The 19,462-nt window shown below is 48.1% G+C and overlaps 1 protein-coding gene across 1 annotated transcript in view; it reads left to right on the plus strand.

Annotated features, from left to right (window-relative positions):
- The window catches only part of ENTREP2 (endosomal transmembrane epsin interactor 2), a 448,581-nt gene that overhangs the window by 415,508 nt on the left and 13,611 nt on the right, over positions 1–19,462 (plus strand). The window contains exons 5-7 of the mRNA XM_077762351.1: positions 1,332–1,439; positions 11,900–12,060; positions 12,658–12,793. Coding sequence (XP_077618477.1) covers positions 1,332–1,439; positions 11,900–12,060; positions 12,658–12,793 — 405 coding nt within the window. The remainder of the gene's footprint in view (positions 1–1,331; positions 1,440–11,899; positions 12,061–12,657; positions 12,794–19,462) is intronic.

A 19,462-nucleotide genomic window follows, 5' to 3' on the forward strand; every position in this document is an offset into this window, starting at 1 on the left:
GCAGAGAAGTTGGATCATTCCTACATTGCTGGTAGGAACGTAAAATGGTTCAGCCACTCTGGAAAACAGTTTGGCAGTTTCTCATAAAACTAAACATTCAGTTACCGTGTGACCCAGCAACTGTACTCTTGGGCATTTCTCCAAGAGAAGTAAAAACTTATGGTCACACAAAGACCTGTACACAAATATTAATGGCAGCTTTATTTGTATAACCCAACAAACTGAAAACAACCCAGATATTTCTCATCTGGTGCCTGATTAAGCAGATTGTGGTACATCCAAACAAAGGAATACTGCTCAACAGTGAAAAGGAATGAATTACTGATACATGCAACAGTATGGATGAATCTTGAGGGAATTACACGGAGTGAAAAAGAATAAGGTTACATGCTATATGATTCCACTTGTGTATGGTTCTTGAAAAGATAACATTACAAAAATGGAGACTAGATTAATTGTTGACAAGAGTTGGGAAAGAGATGTTGAGCTGGAGCAGGGGGTTAGAGATATATTGGTCTATGAAAGGGCATTGTGGGCTGAGGATCTTTGTGATGATGGAAATGTTCTTCTTGATTGCATCAATGTCAGTCCTTGCTGTGATATTCCCCTACAGTTTTGCAAGATGCTACCATGGGGGAAACTGATAAAGGGTATGCAGGACTTCTCTGTATTTTTCTTACACCTGCATGTGAATCTACCATTACCTCAAGTTAAAAAGTTTAATTTAAAAACTTGGCATTTTAGGGGCACCTGGGTGGCTTCGTCGGTTAAGCATCTGACTTCAGCTCAGCGTGTGATCTCACAGTTCGTGAGTTCGAGCCCCACATTGGGCTCTGTGCTGACAGCTCAGAGTCTGGAACCTGCTTCAGATTCTGTGTCTCCCTGTCTCTCTGCCCCTCCCCCATTTGTGCTGTGTCTCTCAAAAATGAATAAACGTTAAAAATAAATAAATAAATAAAGCTTGGCATTTTATTAAACACTTCAAAATTTTGAATTACATTTTATAGTTGATAAAGATTGCCCACCCACTTAAATGTTGGTGATTCCAAGATTTTCTTAGACAGTGACTACCTAATCATGATCAAAATTATGAAATAGATCATTTAGTATTTAAGAATAATTTGATCAGCATTGTAGAAGAATAAACAGATGTGTCTCTTATTAAAGGCCAGTTTTGATTATGAAATAAACAGAAAGCTACAAAATGAAACCTCTGTGAAATGGATAGCAATTGGCCACACTCATTCTGGACCTTGATGGAAATGCTAAGGATCTGTCATCTGGGTTGTCAGAATGAGACTGACTTTCTTCTGCATTTTTCGCTCTCACAGGATCTCCTCTTCAGTGTGTGTGCCCTCAACGTCCTCTCCACCATCGTGTGTGCATTAGCCACGGCCATGTGCTGCATGCAGATGGTGTCTTCTGACGTCCTGCAGATGGTGAGTGACCCCCTTCCTTCCCAAGCACACTCAGAATGGTAAGCCTGACCCCCTTCTCCTAGCCAGTTTGAAACCAACATACAGTGGACACTTCTAGCTTCCAACCAGAAGCCCCAAGGATGATAGACCCTGTGAGTCCATGGTGCCTGGAGCCCTCCTCATGTTTCCCTCTGGAAGACAGAGAACCTGTACATTTGGTACCAGTAATGTATTTATTTTAGACATTGATGGAGCTGCATGTTAATAGAGTCTGGCCACCCCCATGCCCCTCTAGATGGCCCCTAGTGTGTCCCCTGAGTAATTTTAGTGACAAGCCTATAGCCCTAGATAGCCTCTGGGTCCAGCACCTCCAGAGCAAGGTGCCTTCTTCAAGCTTTAATATTCTCTTTTAATAAAGGAAGGTTTTTGGAAGATGAGTTCTTTTCAAATTGAAAAACTGCTCATCTGTGCTTTTTAGACTTGCTAATTAACCCTGAGTTCATAATCTAGCGGCAGGTCACTGGCTGGCCATCATTTGACCCCCCTGGCCAGGGTCTTACAGTCGAATAACTGCTGCTCCCCAGGGAGAGGAATAAGAATGGGAGCAAGGGTCATGCACTTATTAATACACGTTTATAAGTACATGTTTAATAAGTAATGAAGGCTCTTTATTATTCAGCATGAATGAAACACAGCCCACTATTTGCTGTGTTACCACTAAAGTCAGTACCATAAAGAGAACTAATGGGAAGACATTGTTTTCTAGTGCTAAGGTAGGAATCATCTGTGTGTGTGTGTGTGTGTGTGTGTGTGTGTGTGTGTGTGTCTGTCTGTCTGTCTGTCTGTCTGTCTCAGTCTCTCTGTCTCTCTTTTTGCTTCTTCAAGATCTGTCTACCTCCCCTTCAGTGTTTTATGTCTCTCACAAAAGGAGAAGCACATTATTCTTGTAGTAGGCTGTTTTATTTGCTCTTTCTTATCCGCCCCATGGCAATACATCAGTTCATCAAGATACAGGGCCAGAGAGCATCATTACCAAGATGTTAAAAATTCATTGGTTTTAATCATATGCAACATCCGCCTCTTTGTCCCAGTGTATATCTACGCAGCTGTCACAGCCGAGGCTGACCTTTCTGAGAAGTGGCAGTTTTCCAAAAGGTATCTAATTAAGCAGTTATTCAGCAGCAATGAACTTTTGGCCCTGCTCACTGAGGCCTCATGTTGGTGATTTTCTCCAGCATGTTGTGTAAAGGAAAGGTTAAGTACCATGGGGTTCTACTCACCTCTGCAGATTTTACTATTGATCTGTAAATATCACACCAATTTGACCAAACTAACAGAACCAAAGGGCTATAAATGTAAACGTTTGCTTTCCCTGGTTTGAAGTGTTATAATGAAACCCACAGACTAAATAAGCATCAGGCCTACAGAAGCTATGATAGCGTATACAACTGCATCATTAAGAGCAGGGTCATTCCCTCGTTCCGCCATGGGGAACCTGGGTGTGCCTGGAGTCCTGGGCCTGGCGACAGCCATGTCTGGGTTGGAGTCCCATCTCTTCTGCATATGAAGCAGGGGACTCTAGATGTGTCACTGAACCCACCTGAGCCTCACTTTCCTCACCTCTGAAATGGACCAAATGACATACCTGATGAACATTCAAGAAACATGACCTATTCGACTCATAAATGTGGGCAGAATATTGTTTGTTACTGAGCCACCACTGTGAATGCCATGGTCCTGATGTACTTTGCCAACTGTAAAACACCGCAGGGAAATAAGGTGTTTTTGCAACTATGACAGCCACCTTCACAATCTCTGGTTGTTTCATGGCTGAATGAAGTTTGATTCTAACCCCTGGCTTAAGCAGAAATCGGTTAAATTCCTCCAGGCAAGTCCTTTCCCTTTGTGACCATGGGCTATGGGACCAGATAAGCTCAAGGAGAACAGGTGGTATATGACCATGGTGCCTTGTGGAACCAGTGCATGACTTTGGGCATATCACTGCCTGTTTGTCCCAGTTTCCTCTGCTGTATGTAAGGCTGTTAATACTCTGTTGTCCTCCCTGGCGCCAGTGAGAAAGAAATCATATAATGCATGTATGTGAGCTTTGAAAAACCCTGGTGGTCATATGGAGGAGGTGGGCTTTGACCACATGGGTCAGAGCCTGGGCAAAGCTGGCCACACAGGCTGCACCCTTGAAAAAGAAGAAGTGGAAAGCCCAGAGGCTCATGGGTATGCCCTATAGGATGGAAGCTGGTACCAAGTTATTCATGAGGATGCCTCAAGCTCTTTTTAATTTTTTAGAAGAGTCTTCTCCTTTTTCTCCAGCTATACTCCATTGTAATTGACTTTAATTTTCTTCCTTCATTTCATTAGACTATTTAATTAAAGAAGTAATGTATAATCACTGAAACAAGTAAAATATAGAGATAGATAAAAGCATAGTTAATAATCTACCTTCTCCCATCTCATTCTCCTGAAGAAACTTTGCAGTGAATCCTTCCATTTCTTTACTGATTTCCTAGTGTTTATATTAACATATATGACTAGTCTATTTTCCTTGTTTCTCCTTCCCTTCTTCCCTTCATCCTTCTCCTTCCTTCCATTATTTCTTCCTTTTAACCAAATGGGATCACGCCATTCATTATCACTCTGCAGCGTGGTTTTAATAGCCTGAAGCTCTCACGGACATCCCTCCAGGTTAATCTACACAGAAATGTGTTTGTGTGCACAGTGAGCCATAATATGGATGTAACGTCAGTCAGTTGGCCATCTATGAGAATGCTTGAGTTCTTTCTTATCTTTTTTTTTTTTTTTTTTGAGAGATGGCACAAGTGAGCAAGGGGCAGGGAGAGAGAGGAACAGAGAGAGAGAGGGAGAGAGAAGCAGGGTTCATCCTCACCTGAAGCAAGGCTCCTGCTCACCCAAAGTGGGGCTGGAACTCATGAACCATGAGATCATGACCTAAGCCGAAGTCAGAGGCTTAACCAACTAAGCCATCCAGGTGCCCCTCTCTTTTTAAAAAAAAAATTTTTTTTAATGTTTGCTTATTTTTGAGAAACAGAGACAGAGACAGAGTGTGAGCAGGAGAGGGGCAGAGAGAGAGGAAGACACAGATCCTAAGCAGGCTCCAGGCTCTGAGCTGTCAGCACAGAGCCCAATGCAAGGCTCAAACTCACAAACCGCGAGATCATGACCTGAGCCGAAGTTGTTCACTTAACCAGCTGAGCCACCCAGGTGCCCCATGGCACCCCTTTCTTATTTTTGATTTTGGTTTTGTTTGTGCCTGTGCAGATGGTGCTATAGTAAGCACATACAGTCATAGCTCCCTTAGCCCACCTGTGCTGACCCCACTGGCTGGGTAGCCATGGCTCTCCATCCCTCCCATAAGACGCACTGCCTGCTCCCCACAGCACATTTGTTCACCAGCAGCCTCTGTGGTTCACTCATGTGCCATCTCTGCTCCCTGTAGTCGGGTTACAAGGTTTCCAGGGGACAGTTGTATCTGTCTCCAAAGCAGTCTATGTCAGTGGCATTTGGATTGGAGGTGCATATTTTAGTACTATATAAGCCGGTGAAATATGAGTGCGACAAAGAGAATTGCTTCTTTTATAGAAAAGAACTGAATGCTTTGGAACGATTCAGTGAAGGGTCCCCGGATATATTGCTCTCAATTTTGGTGTAGGTGAGATGATTATAAGAAGTTGAGATACAGATTTTTAAAAATCTAGGACGTGTCTGCACACACATTGTTTCACAAGTATCTTTAAGCTCCAGCTCTGCTCCAAAAGCACAGAAATGCAAAACAAACTCATTCTCATAGGTGTAGTTTCTACAATAAAGACCACAGGGCACTCCAGACAGAGACTCACAGCAAGGGCCTTAGCCTGGCGTGGAAGGAACTTATTTCTTATTTCTGGGGATCAGCATTTGGGGATAAATAACCATTTGGGGAACTCATATAATGAATGCATGTATACATGAGATGCAAAGCTTTATGCCTGGTGTCAGAATTTAGAATGCTGAAGTACTCTAATATTTTTGGAAATAGTGGCAAAAGGCGATCTGAGTGTAAAATTCAGTTTATAGATATGGTTTCGTGGAGAAAGCTTTTACCTCCAAAGTGTCTCTAATCTCACATTTTTAGTTTTATTTCTTGAGCATAATCTCATTTTCCTATTTTCCCATTCAGCTCTTTTCCTCCCCACATACTTTATTGGCAGCCAGTTTAGCCCAAAGGACATCATCTGCTATTACGTGCATCTCCATTAGGTACTTGCCTGTGAACTTCGTATTTTATTATTGTCGTTTATGTTCTCAACACTAGTCACGTGTCCTGTAAAGCAGAACACCTCCAGAAAGTGCAGACAGGGCATCATTGCCCATGGAGAGAGCAAGGGGTGTCACGGCCAGAGACGGTTGGAACACCACCTCCTGGAAGCCCCAGAATCTCTCAAGTTCACCAGTATCTTCACCTCTCTGGCTCACCCACTGCCTGTCCAGGAAGTTGGCCCTCCTTGGACCCACAATGGCCTTCCTTGAGGTCTGGGTTTACCAGAAACATCTTTAGGGAATAGGTGCTACTTAATGTATATCAGACTAGGACCCAAGGGTGCCTGATTAATCTTAAAATCTAGTCATAGCAGATAATCCTAAAAGTGATACATAAAAGCTACAAACACTTTATTTTCACTTTAAATATGCAGATGAGCATTTACCCATCAGGGTTTTTGATTGGGGGCCAAGATCTTCTGTTCGATTATGGGTCTACACATTGGTGTACCAAGTTGCATTTCTTTTTTTTTTTCTTAATTTATTTTTGAGAAAGCACAAGCAGGGAAGGGGCAGAGAAATGAGGACAGAGGATCCAAAGCAGGCTCTGCATTGACAGGCTGACAGCAGCGAGCCTGATGCGGGGCTCAAACTCACGAAGATCATGACCTGAGCTGAAGTCTGACACTCAACCAGCTGAGCTGCCCAGGTGCCCCCCAAGTTACATTTCTTGTATAAACTTCATGGAAATCTCACCATCTGTAATTTCCAGATTCCGTTCCTTGAAATGGGCGTGAGCCAGGCAGAGAGCTGCATGGACTTCCCTGGATGTTTTCTGACTCCTCTGCACTCCCTTACAGCTACCTTTGCCAGGACCCAGCTTGGCAGCGCTTTCTGCTTAGCCGCTCTCTTGCGTCAAGTCTTTCCAGAGCGTTCAACCTGGTTCTCATAGAACGAGCGAGTTTTCCTGCCTGTGTTCATGTTTTGTTAGGAATGACAATAGTAACTGAAACTGCCCTGCGGCTGTTCGGGAATGCGCCCCTGTGCCCTGGGTGGGCGGGGACACTCGAGATGCACCTGCTGTGATGACAGGAGTGGAGAGCAGCAAGGTGCCTCAGGCAGGCGTTGCTCCAGGGTCTGGAGCGTGGAGGGAAAGCTCAGCTCATCAGGTGAGGTTGGCAAGGAGAGGTGGATGAAGAAAACTTCTTACTGTAGTCATACTAGGGTATTTCTACCAAGTCTCAGGAAGGGTAGAGGAAGAGGCCTGTTCCCCTGCATTTCTTAGTCCCTGTAGGAAATCTCAAAAGTGCGTGTGACCCATTCAGGAGCCAGAGTGTGGTGGGGAAGCTGGTAGAGTATGCTTTGTTTCCCAGTGAACCAGAGAGGCAGCTGCTGGTCAGGAGGCTGGGGAGGGTGTAAAAGGAGGCTGGCAGGCTTGTCCTGGGGCCTGGAGGAGACACGGCTGCTCAGAACTCAGAGGAGTTCCTGGAAATTCCAGCCCCTTGTCTCCAGACCCCTGCAGGCCTGTACACTCCTTACTCCACCTCCTCCCATGGCTGGAGATGGAGGCATAGGGACTGGAGAGCTAATATTTGTGATATGGTCCTTTGTTGAAGCCACACAACACTGCCATCTGGGTCTGTGACCTAGAAATGGTGTTTCCCAGTATGACCCTGTCAGGCCAGGTGGGGTCAGGGAAGGGGATCGAAACTCAAAGGGGTCAGTAATGTGCTTATAGTCTTGTGGACCCTCAGTGGTCAAGCTGGGTCACCCGAGGCCTGCTGACTTCTTCACACCCCATCTCAGACCCCAGACTGTGAGCTAAATGTTAGGGTCTCCACTAAGGGGGGCCTCGGGAAGCCCAGCCCTCCCCGCTGGTCTCAGAGCGCCTGCAAGGGCAGCACGCACTTAAGTTGGGATTCCCTCTCCAGAGCGGACGTATGAGAAGGGGCTTCCTTCCAGCAGGGTCTAAAATGCACACTCTTCTTTTGTGGATGCCAAGGGCTGGGCAATAATGACGCTCCCATCAGGTGCGTGAACCCCTCAGCCAAGTACTGGCACCCCCCTGCTTGCCACATGCCTTTGTCACCTCGTGGAACAAACAAGGCAGTTACAGATGGCCCAGGGCAAGTAGGACCATCTGGGAAAGAAGTGGCGATTCAGAGCTGATTTGCCACCCACCATACCCAGGTGCAGGCTCAGACTTTATGCCTGGCGTGCTGACGTGAGGAGCCTGCAGCGTGGCGGGGGGTGGGCTGGCCAAGGGGCATTCCTACCGGGTCCTGAAGGATGAGTAGGAGGTTGCCAAGTGGGAGGGAGGTGGGGATCTAGGAAGAGGGTACAGACTGTTTGGTATTTGGGGTTGGTTCAAGGAGGGAAGGAAGAGATTTTGGCACTGGTTGGTTAGTAAGTAAGGAAACTGGAACTAGATAGGATGCAGGAAGCAGAGGTCTCATCAAAGAGTTTTCAACAAGAATGACTGTCGGATTGGTTTAAAATTAGCTCTGCTAGGGGCGCCTGGGTGGCTCAGTCGGTTAAGCATTCGACTTCGGCTCAGGTCATGATCTCGCGGTTCGTGGGTTCGAGCCCCGCGTCGGGCTCTGTGCTGACAGCCAGCTCAGAGGGTGGAGGCTGTTTCAGAGTCTGGGTCTCCCTCTCCCTCAGACCCTCCCCTGCTGACGCTGTCTCTCTCTCACTCAGAAATTAATATAACATTAAAAAAAATTTTTTTTTAAATAGTAGCTCTGCTAGCAGAATGGAGACTGAATTCAAGAGGAGGAAAACTGGGGTGCATGAGTGGCTCAGTCAATTAAGCACCAGACTCTTGATTTCGGCTCACGTCATGATCTCAGTTTGTGAGTTTGAGCCCCCACATCGGGCTCTGTGCTGACAGCTTTGAGCCTGCTTGGGATCTCTGTCTCCCTCTTTCTCTGTCCCTCCCTCCTCGTGCTCTGTCTCTCGCTCAAAAATAAGTAAACATTAAAAAAAAAAAGAGGAGATAGACTGGAGCAGAAAGACACGTTAGATGTTCCTATGTGGAGCAGATGTACAGTAGAGGCTGCACGGATGCCTCACAGTGAGGAGTTTCATCTACCGAGCTCTTGTTTATTGAGTACCTACTGTACCCACAACACCAGACTCCAGCCAGGGTGAAGACTCAGATCTCACCTATGGGATTTCAACACAGTCAATATAGGGAGCTGGTCACCCACACGTGGAAGGTTCGCAGGAGCAAAGAATATACTGAGGTTACACAGCGAGGAGCAACCATGGAGGCAGCTACCACTCCTTGGGGCTAGAGGAACACAAAGTTAGGAGTGGGGAAGGAACAAACCCCCCCCTTCTAGCACCCCCTGTTGGCAAAGCCAAACAGGAAGCCAGCTGGCAAGGGAGCTGGGAAATGTGGTTTGCAGAGGTCTAGCCCCAGCATTTCAGAGCAGAGTCCAGAGGAGCCCCTGCCTCATTAAACAGATAGTGATGGGGGCGGGAGGGAATTGTCGAGTGTCACTTGCAGCCTCCCCCTGGGGCGGCTGAGGAACCTAGAGAAGAACTCAGTTTGCAACTGGCTTAGTCTGAGTTGCTTCCATAAAGGTGGAGCCAACACACTCCTAGAAAGGCGATGTGGAGTTTAGAGCAGAAGTGATTAAACCTGGCGTTTAACCTTTAAAAAGCCTCTGGTGTCTGACAGCGTCTACGCATTTAAACCTCCTAATAGGACCTTCTGGAGCACCTCACCTCTCTCATTGAAAATGGTCCTTGTCTTCATTCCTGGTGGGATCGTACCTCCAGCAGGAAAGCGTTTTGGCTTTTGCATTTCCTGCTTCAGTGTGTTACTGATTTTTCTAATTTCTGATAGAGGCTAATTCAAAATATGTCTCTATTAGACCTCAGGGACATTTGGCCTAACTGCTCAGCTTTGTGCTATAAGCATCGGGGCTGACAGCTTTCCAAGGTAGAGGACGACAGACACACATTCGACCCCTCATAGCCGTTGACTCACCTCTGTTTCAGACAACTAAACAAAGCCACGGCTCAGACCTGCTGGAAAGGCAAGGAACGCGCCTCTGTGTGTTAAGAAAACCCACATGAGGCAATTTCAGTCTGTTGTGTTGCATGTGTGGACATGGTCACGATTCTTTCTCTCTTAGTCTAGACCGTACTAGTTTCATGGAGTTTGACCATATTCAGAATTGTGACCGCACCCATACTTGGGGCAAAAATGTCCTACCATCCCAGCCTTTCATCAAGTCCAGACCACCCTACTCACTGCTGCCAGGCATTTCCTACCACACAGCTTTAACAGCACTGCTCCCTAGCTCTAGCACCATCACTGGCTCCCCGGTGCCTCCAGAAGTAATTTCTAGAGCCTTATATAAATGTGCTTTTCTTAAACACATCTTTCACTAGCTCACCTGTTACTTCTTGCAGGCCCACCTGTTAAAATCCTACCAATCTGCAGACTCATTCGAATGTCATCTTCATTAACCCTTTGTTGACTCTAGGTCTCCACACTGCTCCACATTGACTAGTGGAACTGTCCTTGCTTGGCCGTGTACAGTTGACTGTCTCACCTGTCCCTCACCCCCCATGTAGTGGGAAGTCCCAGAGCCTAGCATTCACGTAGCACAGAGTCTTCCTGGCCCTGCAGGCACTCACAGTGAGGTGTTGATTGGGACTGGAGCAATGGCTCAGGCATCTCCATGCCACAGGTCACCTCTTGGGAGCAGTGACCCAAGGGTGGGAAGTTACTGGCCAGTGCTTCCTATGGGAAGAAATAGAAAGCTAGGCAGAGGCAGGGTTCTTTTTGCTTATAATATTTTACCTCAAGTTTGCTCAAGCAGCATCTTCATTTTAAGGTTGCCCCACAGACTGTTCTAGAGCTCATAAAGGAATCTTTTCCCTCAGAGCAGTGTTTTACAATATTTATGAATTCCCTAGGACTACAAAAACAGTCATAGATACTATGTGTCCAAAGGGACCCATAATGAAGTATTTGAGACATGTTCCACTAGTGGGTTAAACAACCGGATTTGGGAACGCCTGGGTGGCTCAGTCACTGAAGCATCCAACTCTTGGTTTCATCTCAGGTCATGAGCTCACAGTTTCGTGAGTTTGAGCCACATGTCTGGGCTCTGTGCTGATGGTGCAGAATGTGCTTGGGATTCTTTCTCTCCCTCTTTCTCTGCCTCTCTCCCTACTTGCACTGTCTCATCTATCTCAGAATAAATAAATAAACTTTAAAAAAGGAGGTGGTGGTGCAGACCTTCTCAGGGCCTTTAACACACTAATGCACATTATAGATCTCCAAGAAGGGAGTACAATATGTGGCATTTCCCAAATTTATTTCGTTGTAGGAATTTGGGAGGGGGTGAAGAGGAACATCTTGAGAGTTTGGTGTTTTCTCATGAATGCACATCAGGAAGTACTGTCTTAAATCATGGACCTTAGATACCCTTTTTGACCACAGGCTTTGAATAGTATAATCTGAAGAGGAAGATTTAGTGGTGAGTATAGAATTAAAGACTTCCTAGACTGGGGGCACCTAGGTAGCTCAGTTGGTTAAGCATCTGACTCTTAATTTTAGCTCAGGCCGTGATCTCACGGTTTGTGGGTGTGAGCCCCACGTCAGGCTCTGCACTGATAGCACGGAGCCTGATTGGGATCTCTCTCTTCCACTGTCTTAAAATAAATAAATAAATGTATTTAAAAAAGAAAAGAAAAAGAAAAAAAGACTTCCCTTGGGGCACCTGGGTGGCTCAGTTGATTGAGCGTCTGACTTCAGCTGAGGTTATGATCTCGAGGTTCTGGGTTCCAGCCCCACATTGGGCTGTGTGCCACAGCTCAGAGCCTAGAGACTGCTTTGTATTCTGTGTCTCCTTCTCTTTCTACTCCTCCCCTTCTCTCTCTCTCTCTCTCTCTCAAAAATAAGTAAACATTAAAAAAAAAAAAAAAAAGACTTCCCAGACTGTATTTTTCCTTAGAACAGAGGCGTTCTGCATAGCAGTGTGAGAAACAAAGTCTAATGAAGCTTTGGAGGCGAGGTGTTCCTCACGGAGCCATCATTTTAAAGTGTGTGTTTCGCCATCACAGCCCGAAGGTTTAAATTACATAAGTTCCAAACGGATCATTAAAGCTTATGTGTAATTAGCTTAATTAGACACAAGCCACACAAGATGTCCCAAATAACTCTGGATCTCTCTGTTTTCCAGTTCCTTCCACAAAGGGCCCATTCCGCCAGCCCTGCCTGCGTGACCCCCCATGGCACCGTTCTCCACCAGACCCTGGACTTCGACGAGTTCATCCCTCCCCTTCCCCCTCCGCCCTATTACCCTCCAGAGTACACCTGTACTCCCACAGCCGAGGCCCACAGGTGGGTCTTTCCGGAGCTGGTGGTGGTGACTGGTATTGACACCAGGAAGATGGGAGACGATCTGGGAGGTGGAACTGGCAAGAGCCACGCTCATTTGCAGTGGGGCGGTTGAGCCAAGGAGAGCAAACGTACGAAAGCATGTTTGATTAGAGAGCAGAGCACGAACAGTGAAAGAGATCGGACCCTGGCTTAGAGATAGAACATGTCGACTGTTATCGCCGTCAGGCAACAAAAGAGAGCCTAGCCCGACGTGAGCGGCTCTATTATGTTCTCCTGAAACGCAAAACCGCTATTGAGTAGTGGCCATTAGCATAACATGTAAAATGTAATTAAAGATTTAATCAGCTCTATGATTATTTTCATTTTAATGGACAGGGCCATAGAGTTTATTGAAAATGTCGCTATCTTTCCAGAAAAAACAAAAAGACACACACAAAAGTTAAAACTGCCTAGCAAATTAGACTTTTATTTCACAATCACAATGAGTATTCAACCAGGGGAAACCTTGACAGGTGACGTTCTGATTGCCTCGAGAGGAACGTCACCTGCCCAGGCTCTTCCCCCAGGAGTGATGGTACAATGGTTCTGCCTTTTCAGGGGCCTCCACTTGGACTTTGCTCCCTCTCCGTTCAGCACTTTGTATGATGTTGCCATCAACAGCCCTGGCCTGCTGTACCCCGCCGAGCTCCCCCCGCCCTACGAGGCCGTGGTGGGCCCGACCGCTGCCAGCCAGGTGAGGCCCAGGCCCCAGACAAGCCAGTTCCCTGTTCCCAAGCCCTACTCCTTGCATTTGGTTTTCTATTGTTTTATTTTGGAGAGGGCACAAGTCAGGAGGGGCAGAGAGAGGGGGACAGAGGATCTGAGGCAGGCTCTGGAACGTGGGCTCGATATGGGGCTTGAACTCATGAACGGCAAGCCGAAGTCAGATGCTCAACTGGCTGAGCCACCCGGGTGTCCCTGCTTCTCGCATTTGTATTTCTCTCTAAGCCTTAGAGCAAACCGTGGTCTTATCAAGGCTTGTGGAGAGGAGGCAGCAGCCTCAGAGAGTGGAACCTGCGGAGACCCCACCCCAGGCCTGCGGATGCCACCCCAATATTTGTGCTTTTCCCCCTTGGCTCCTCTCAGATGCATGTGAGCTTAACACTGGCTAGTGTGTCTGGGGACACAGTGCAGAAGGAGCTGCTACAGGTTCAAACGCATGAGCAGAGCCCCCCAGGGACGGAGCCCAGGCCATGAACCGAGGACCCAGGGGACTCGGTCCTGTGCCAGCTGCATCCCTCTGTCGCTGTCTCCTGGGGAGGTGAGGAAGTGGTGCTGGATCACTGGTCCTGTGTGAGGCGCGGCAGCCACAGACCAGGGAGGTGCCAGAGCCGCAAGGTAGGTGTAGCAGGCTTTCCCTGAGCTGGGCGAGCCAGGTGCTCCCACGACCTCCCGGTGCCTGACCCACAACAGGCACACCCCTGTTGGGGGTGTGTTGGGGGAGCCTCAGTTTCCTCACCTGTAAAATGGGGATCATAACAGTACCAAGCACATGTGATGAAACAGGATGTTTGTAGTGGGCCAAGCATAGCACCTGACACAGAATGGGCTCTGACTCAGCAAAAGCCAGTGGCCCTTTTCACAGTGGCCACCTCATCACGGTTATCATCACACATGTCGCTCCTGCACAGCCAAGGCCCCTAGCCAGCACGGAGAGATGTGAACACTCAGGGCACGCAGCGCCCGCGTGCAGGACGGGCTGCGGGGAGGCCGCAAGGTTGGGGTGCACATGGGGAGCACAGCAGTCCAGCAGAGAAGGAGCATGTGCGGGGGGCTGGGAAATCCTGCCAAGAATGGGGGCCGCAGCCTGTCCTGGGGCCCGAGCCCGGGGTAGATGAGAATGGGCAGAACCATGACCGGGAGCGACCAGAGGGCACCGAGACACAGTCCTGAGTCCATCCAGGTACACGCACCTTGGGTTTCTCACCCGGCATCCCAAGCCACCTGCCGGGAAGTGGTGCCAGGCTCAGACCTGGCCCAGCCCTTCTGAGGTCCTCACTGCCCCTGTGAGATCTGGAGCCCCGGTGGTGAGAAGGCCAGGAGGCCGTGGCTGGCCTCTTCGGGGCCACCCCCTGGGGAGCTTCTGGCCCTCAGGGACCCTTGCGGTGGAGAAGAGGTTTGCACCAACAAATGTTCAGACTCAGCCTCCACAAGACTCTGGAGAGAATCATACCTGCAGAGAGACCACATTCTGCAGGCTGGCTCGTTGTGGGACAGGGGAAGGGAACACATGCCTACCTCTGTGCCCAGCGGGACCTTGGCCACACAGTTGTTGCAAGAAGGATTCTCCTTGAGGGTCACTTGGGCAGGACTGCTCAGGCCCCCAGCTCACGCTTGCAGAGGTGACAGTGCTGACCACCTGAGCCTCTGAGCCTCCCACCTCTGTCTACTCTTGCCCTGAAATGTCCTGGCCCAGCTCATCAGGCTGCAGACAGCAGACGGGGACTCGGCCAAGGACTCGTGGCCTTTTTTCTGTCCACAGAAACAAATGTGTGGGAAGTGCCTGAGGTCAGAGGGGTTCTTTGGCGAAGAGGCAAAGCATGGCTGAAATCTCATTTCTAAACTTACAATGATTGAAACCCTCTTGAATGTTTTAAAAAGCTGAGTGGAGAATTCTACCTTTCTGAAATGATTTCTTTTCCTCTTGATAAAAAGAATTCAAATCAATGTTATCAGTGACAACTGTGTCCTGTGAAGTGAGTCATAAGTACTCTGAGGGGAGCCCCGTGCACTGCTGGAGGGTACTGGGCAGGGGCGTCCGATCCATATTTGGGGGGCCCGGGGAGCCTCTGTGAGCTGAGGGCTCAGGCTGAGTGGGACAGCAGGTGGCCAGGCTCACAAGGAGGGACTGTGCAGCGTGCACATTCTCAAAACAGAAAGCCACTCGGGATGAGTCCGAAACGAGTGCAACATGGGTGGTGGGTGACCTCAGGGAGGCTGGTTGGATTCGGGGGCCACCAGGACATCTAAGCAGGTGTCCACAGGATGGTCTATAGCTTGGGGCCTTGGAGAGATTAGAGTTAGCCACAGACGTGGTCACCGAAGTCAGGGAAGCCAGGGGGAGGTGGGAGAGCTCCACGGAATGACGGTACTTTGCGGTGCTAGAGAAAGAGGCTCCCTCAGGACAGGCCACAGAGCAGACAGAGCACACAGGGGCTCCTGGAGGGCCTGGACTCACAGACACAGTGGTTCAGGAAGGGAGAGATGGGCCAAGTGCTGCCCAGAGGCTGTGTAGGGCTGACCCTAGTTCCCTGCTGGCTCGCCGTCCAGAGGTTGCTGGTGCAGGAGCAGCTGTAGTGAGGCAATGGGGCAGTGCCAGCATTGGCTAGAGGCAGGGATGGGCAGGTGTGGCAGGGGTGTGGTCCTGTGCTCTTTGGACTCCAGTGGGCATCCCAGGCTTGTCAATCAAATAGAGATGGCTGAGTCCACCTCAGAGTTTTGAGTCAGTAGCTGGGGAAGGGGGTCCTGCTAAGAATGTGCATTCCAGGAGTGCCTCTGTGACTCAGTCAGTTAAGCGTCCAACTCTTCATTTAGGCTCAGGTCATGATGTCAGGGCTGTGAGTTCGAGCCCTACATCGGGCTATGTGCTGATGGCATAGAGCCTGGTTGGGATTCTCTGTCTCCTTCTCTCTCTGCTCCTTCTCTGTTCTCACTCTCTCCTTCTCTCAAAATAAATAAACTTAGGAAAAAAAAAAACGAATCTGTATTCCTACCTAAGTTCTAGCTCCTGCTGCTGTGTTCCCCTAGGGACACGCTAAGCAGTAGATCACTCTTGTGAGATGCTTAGCAAAGAGGAGAGAAGATAGGAGGAGGTAGTTAGGGGATGTGGGCATAGGGCATGAGGATGTTACCAAGGAGACATGGAAGGGCCCAGACGGTGGGAGCACTTGAGCTGGGGTCGGGGAGGGAAGTCCCTAGAAGGCAGAAGGAGGAGGCTGACGCAGCATCAGATGGCCTGCTCTGCCCTATAACCAGCAGGGGCACCAGGCAGAGCAGTAGATGGACATAGAAACCCCAGCAAGCGCACAGGGGTGTGTGATTCTCCACGGCTGCCTTGGGGAGGAGGAACTCTACCCGCCCCCAATCTGCTGCTAGTTGCCATCACCGAATTTCAGCTCCATGCTGGGGGCAAACTTCAGCCTGTATCTTTGTCCTCCCATCTGTGAGCGGTTAGTCCATTTCTAGAAGAGATAATGCCATGGATGGTGAGTGATTCTGTGTACACTACGCTGTCGAGAGCAGAGGACTTCTCAGAGCCCTTTGCTTCTCAATCCTGATGACCAGGAACACCCACCTACCAACAATACTCCTCGTAATGAGAATGGGGAATGCCCACCTCCAGGTCTGTCAGTGACCCTGGATGGTGGAATGTGGCCTCTGCATTTGGGTGTGACATTTGATGCAAGCCATACTTGCACACCAGAAGGATATTGAGGAGTGTTTTGTCACTGTTTTACTTTTTTTTCTGAAGCATAGAATACAGATCTTCCTTGACTTACAGAGGGGTAAGTCTTGCAATCCAAGAAACCCATGTACTTGGAAAACATCCTTAATACCTTAACCTATGAACATGATAGTTTAGCCCAGCCCACCTTAAGTGTGCTCAGAACACTTCCATTAGCCTGCAATTGGGCAAAACCATCTAACACAAAGCCTATATTTTTGTAAATGTTTATTTTGAGAGAGAGAGAGCGAGCAGGAAGGGGCAGAGAGAAAGGGAGAGAGAGAATCCCAAGCAGGTTCTGACCTGCTAGCATGGAGCACATGGGAGGGGCAGAGAGAGGGGCAGGAGAGAGAGAAAATCCCAAACAGAGAATCCACACTGTCAGCACAGAGCCCGACGTGGGGCTTGAACCCATGAATTGTGAGATCATGACCTGAGCCAAAACCAAGAGTTGGATGCTTTATCAACTGAGCCACCCAAGTGCCCCATAAAGCCTATATTATAATATATTGTTGACTATGGTGTAATTTATGAAACACGGTACTGAAAACAAAGAACAGAATGGTTTTGTGAGGGTGTCAATTGTCTAACCTGGTGATCGAGTGGCTGCCTGGGAACTGTGGCCCCCGCCTCTGCCCAACATCATGAGAGATGACCATACTACATATTGCTAGCCTGGGGGAAAAAAATCAAAAGTCAAAATTCAAAGTACAATTTCTTTCTAACTGAACACGTATCGCTTCTGTACCATTGTAAAGCCAAAACATCCTAAGTCGAACCATCCTAATTGGGAACTGTCTGTATGGGGGAGGCTAATACTGGGTCTAATATGACAGCGTTCTCCAAAACTATTGAGAATTCTCTCAATGGATATTTCTTTCACATAATTTTGGTGAAAAAAAATCCTTAAGGACAAAGGAAGGCCTGTCTCCTATTGCATTGGCTCAGAAACCGCGAGCTTACAAGTGCCTACACAAACATCATGTGTGCAAGAAGTGCGCGTCTGTGTGGCCTTTCTCTGGGCTGGCTCTTCGGGGAGGGGGGCAGCATCTGGTGATTACGGGGCCACTGCAATCCTCCCCTCGAGGGGAAGCCTGCGCCTTGCTGGGCCCATTCTCTTTGACCCCGTGGTCTGGCAGCACTTTTCAATTCCACAGACACCTCTGGGAGTCTAGAAGTCAATGAAACTCATTCCCGTCCACAGAAGGAGGGCTGCACCAGCCAGCTGCCTCCCTCCCCTGGGGCAGTCCCTCTACCTGAGGACACCAAGGAGATGCCCCCCTTTACAGCACGCTCCTTTGTCACAGGGCAAGGCGGAGGTTAATTACTTTCCCTTATGGACAAACACGGCATGTAAATTGTCCATCAGTACTCGTTTGGATAAAGAGAAGAAGACAGACTGACAGAGGAGCAAAGCATACATTGTGTGGGCTCTGGACAGGGGGCAGGAGGCCGCTCCTTTGGGAGAGCTTTTTAATGTGGGAAGAGAAAGCTCCCTTGACTGAGCACATTCATTCTGACCCATTCACTCTCCTGGATCAGCCACAGGCACGTTCTATTCTGACTTCGTTTGCAATGTCCTTCTCTTTCCCATGGTTTAAGACTGTAACTCGAGGGTGAGGTTGGAAGGAGTGCATTTCTTTCTATAGCTAGAAAGTTACTGAGAATTTGCCAGTGTGGTATTCCTGTGGATGACAAGCTTACATTTCCAAGGACCGTGGAAAACTGTGCTGTATTCCATAGGATACATAACCATACAGTGTGGGACCTGGTTGGGGAGCTTAAGGTAATGAAGGAGGTTCACTGACATCATTTGGGTAAAGATTTCATGATTCCGGATGTCAAACTATAGCAGTGCCTTGGATGAGTTTGACATTTAGAGTTGACATGGTCCAGCGGCACCTTGGGAATCTGAATTTGGTGGCAGTCTGGCAGGCAGGAGTGAAGCTTGAGACACAAGACCAGAAATCATAAGGCAATGGACTCAGGAGAAGCATAGCCAACCACAAGTCCTAAAAGTCAGTATTTATAGTTTCAAATGAAATCACCTTTGCATTTAAAAATCTGTAAGCAAAGTAGCTTCAAAGATTGCTTTGGGACACTAGGCTAAAATCTTCGTTCACACTTTCTGTGATTACAGACAGTCACCTCCAAAGAACAGCTTTTTGTCATCCTGATACTAGCTGGTTGACCCACCCAGGAGTGGGAAATTTGCCCCCAGAAGTAGGGCAGGATTTTCACGCTGGGTGTCTTAGCCATAGAGCTTCCCAAAAGAAAGGGAGATGAGATTCGGTTTATGTGTGTAAATGCCAACTGACTTTTTAATCACAACTGGTCAATATAGTGTGTCTGGGAATAAATAAATGCAGTCTCCGAGGGTCCCATGCGAAGCCGTACACACAGCCTCCCCTTTCAGTGACCCTCTCCTGTAAGAGCTGTGTTATAAGCCTTTATTGCTAAACTGGAATTTCGACTTAAATTCTATACCACAAATATATTTCTTCTCCACCCTTTTCCGCTGTGTTTATATCTAATTGAAAACGCCATGTAAACCTCACAGCTATTTTCTGCACAGCTTTCGTGTGGCAAGGTAGCCTTGGCCATCAGGGGAGGCCAAATTAAAATTAAACCTTAGACACCCCACTTACAAGAAGTGATACATACACTGCCAGGAGCTGTCTCCTCTCAAAACCAGATTTGACCGGGAGCCAGGGGGAAGCCGGTGATACTTCTACAAAATATGAAAGGAATCCAATTTCCTCCTGACCTTGTCCTATGGCGCATTTTATTCCTCTTGTTTTATTTATATTTCTTTATTACCAGAAGCTTTTCTTCAGGCATCAGGCCTTTCCAAGTTGCCACCCATCCCTGCAAAATTAAAAAAAAAAAATAAGGATCAGGAAGAGTATGGAAGGAAAC

This window comes from Crocuta crocuta, unplaced genomic scaffold, assembly GCF_008692635.1.
Source record: "Crocuta crocuta isolate KB4526 unplaced genomic scaffold, BGI_CrCroc_1.0 scaffold93, whole genome shotgun sequence".
NCBI lineage: Eukaryota > Metazoa > Chordata > Mammalia > Carnivora > Hyaenidae > Crocuta > Crocuta crocuta.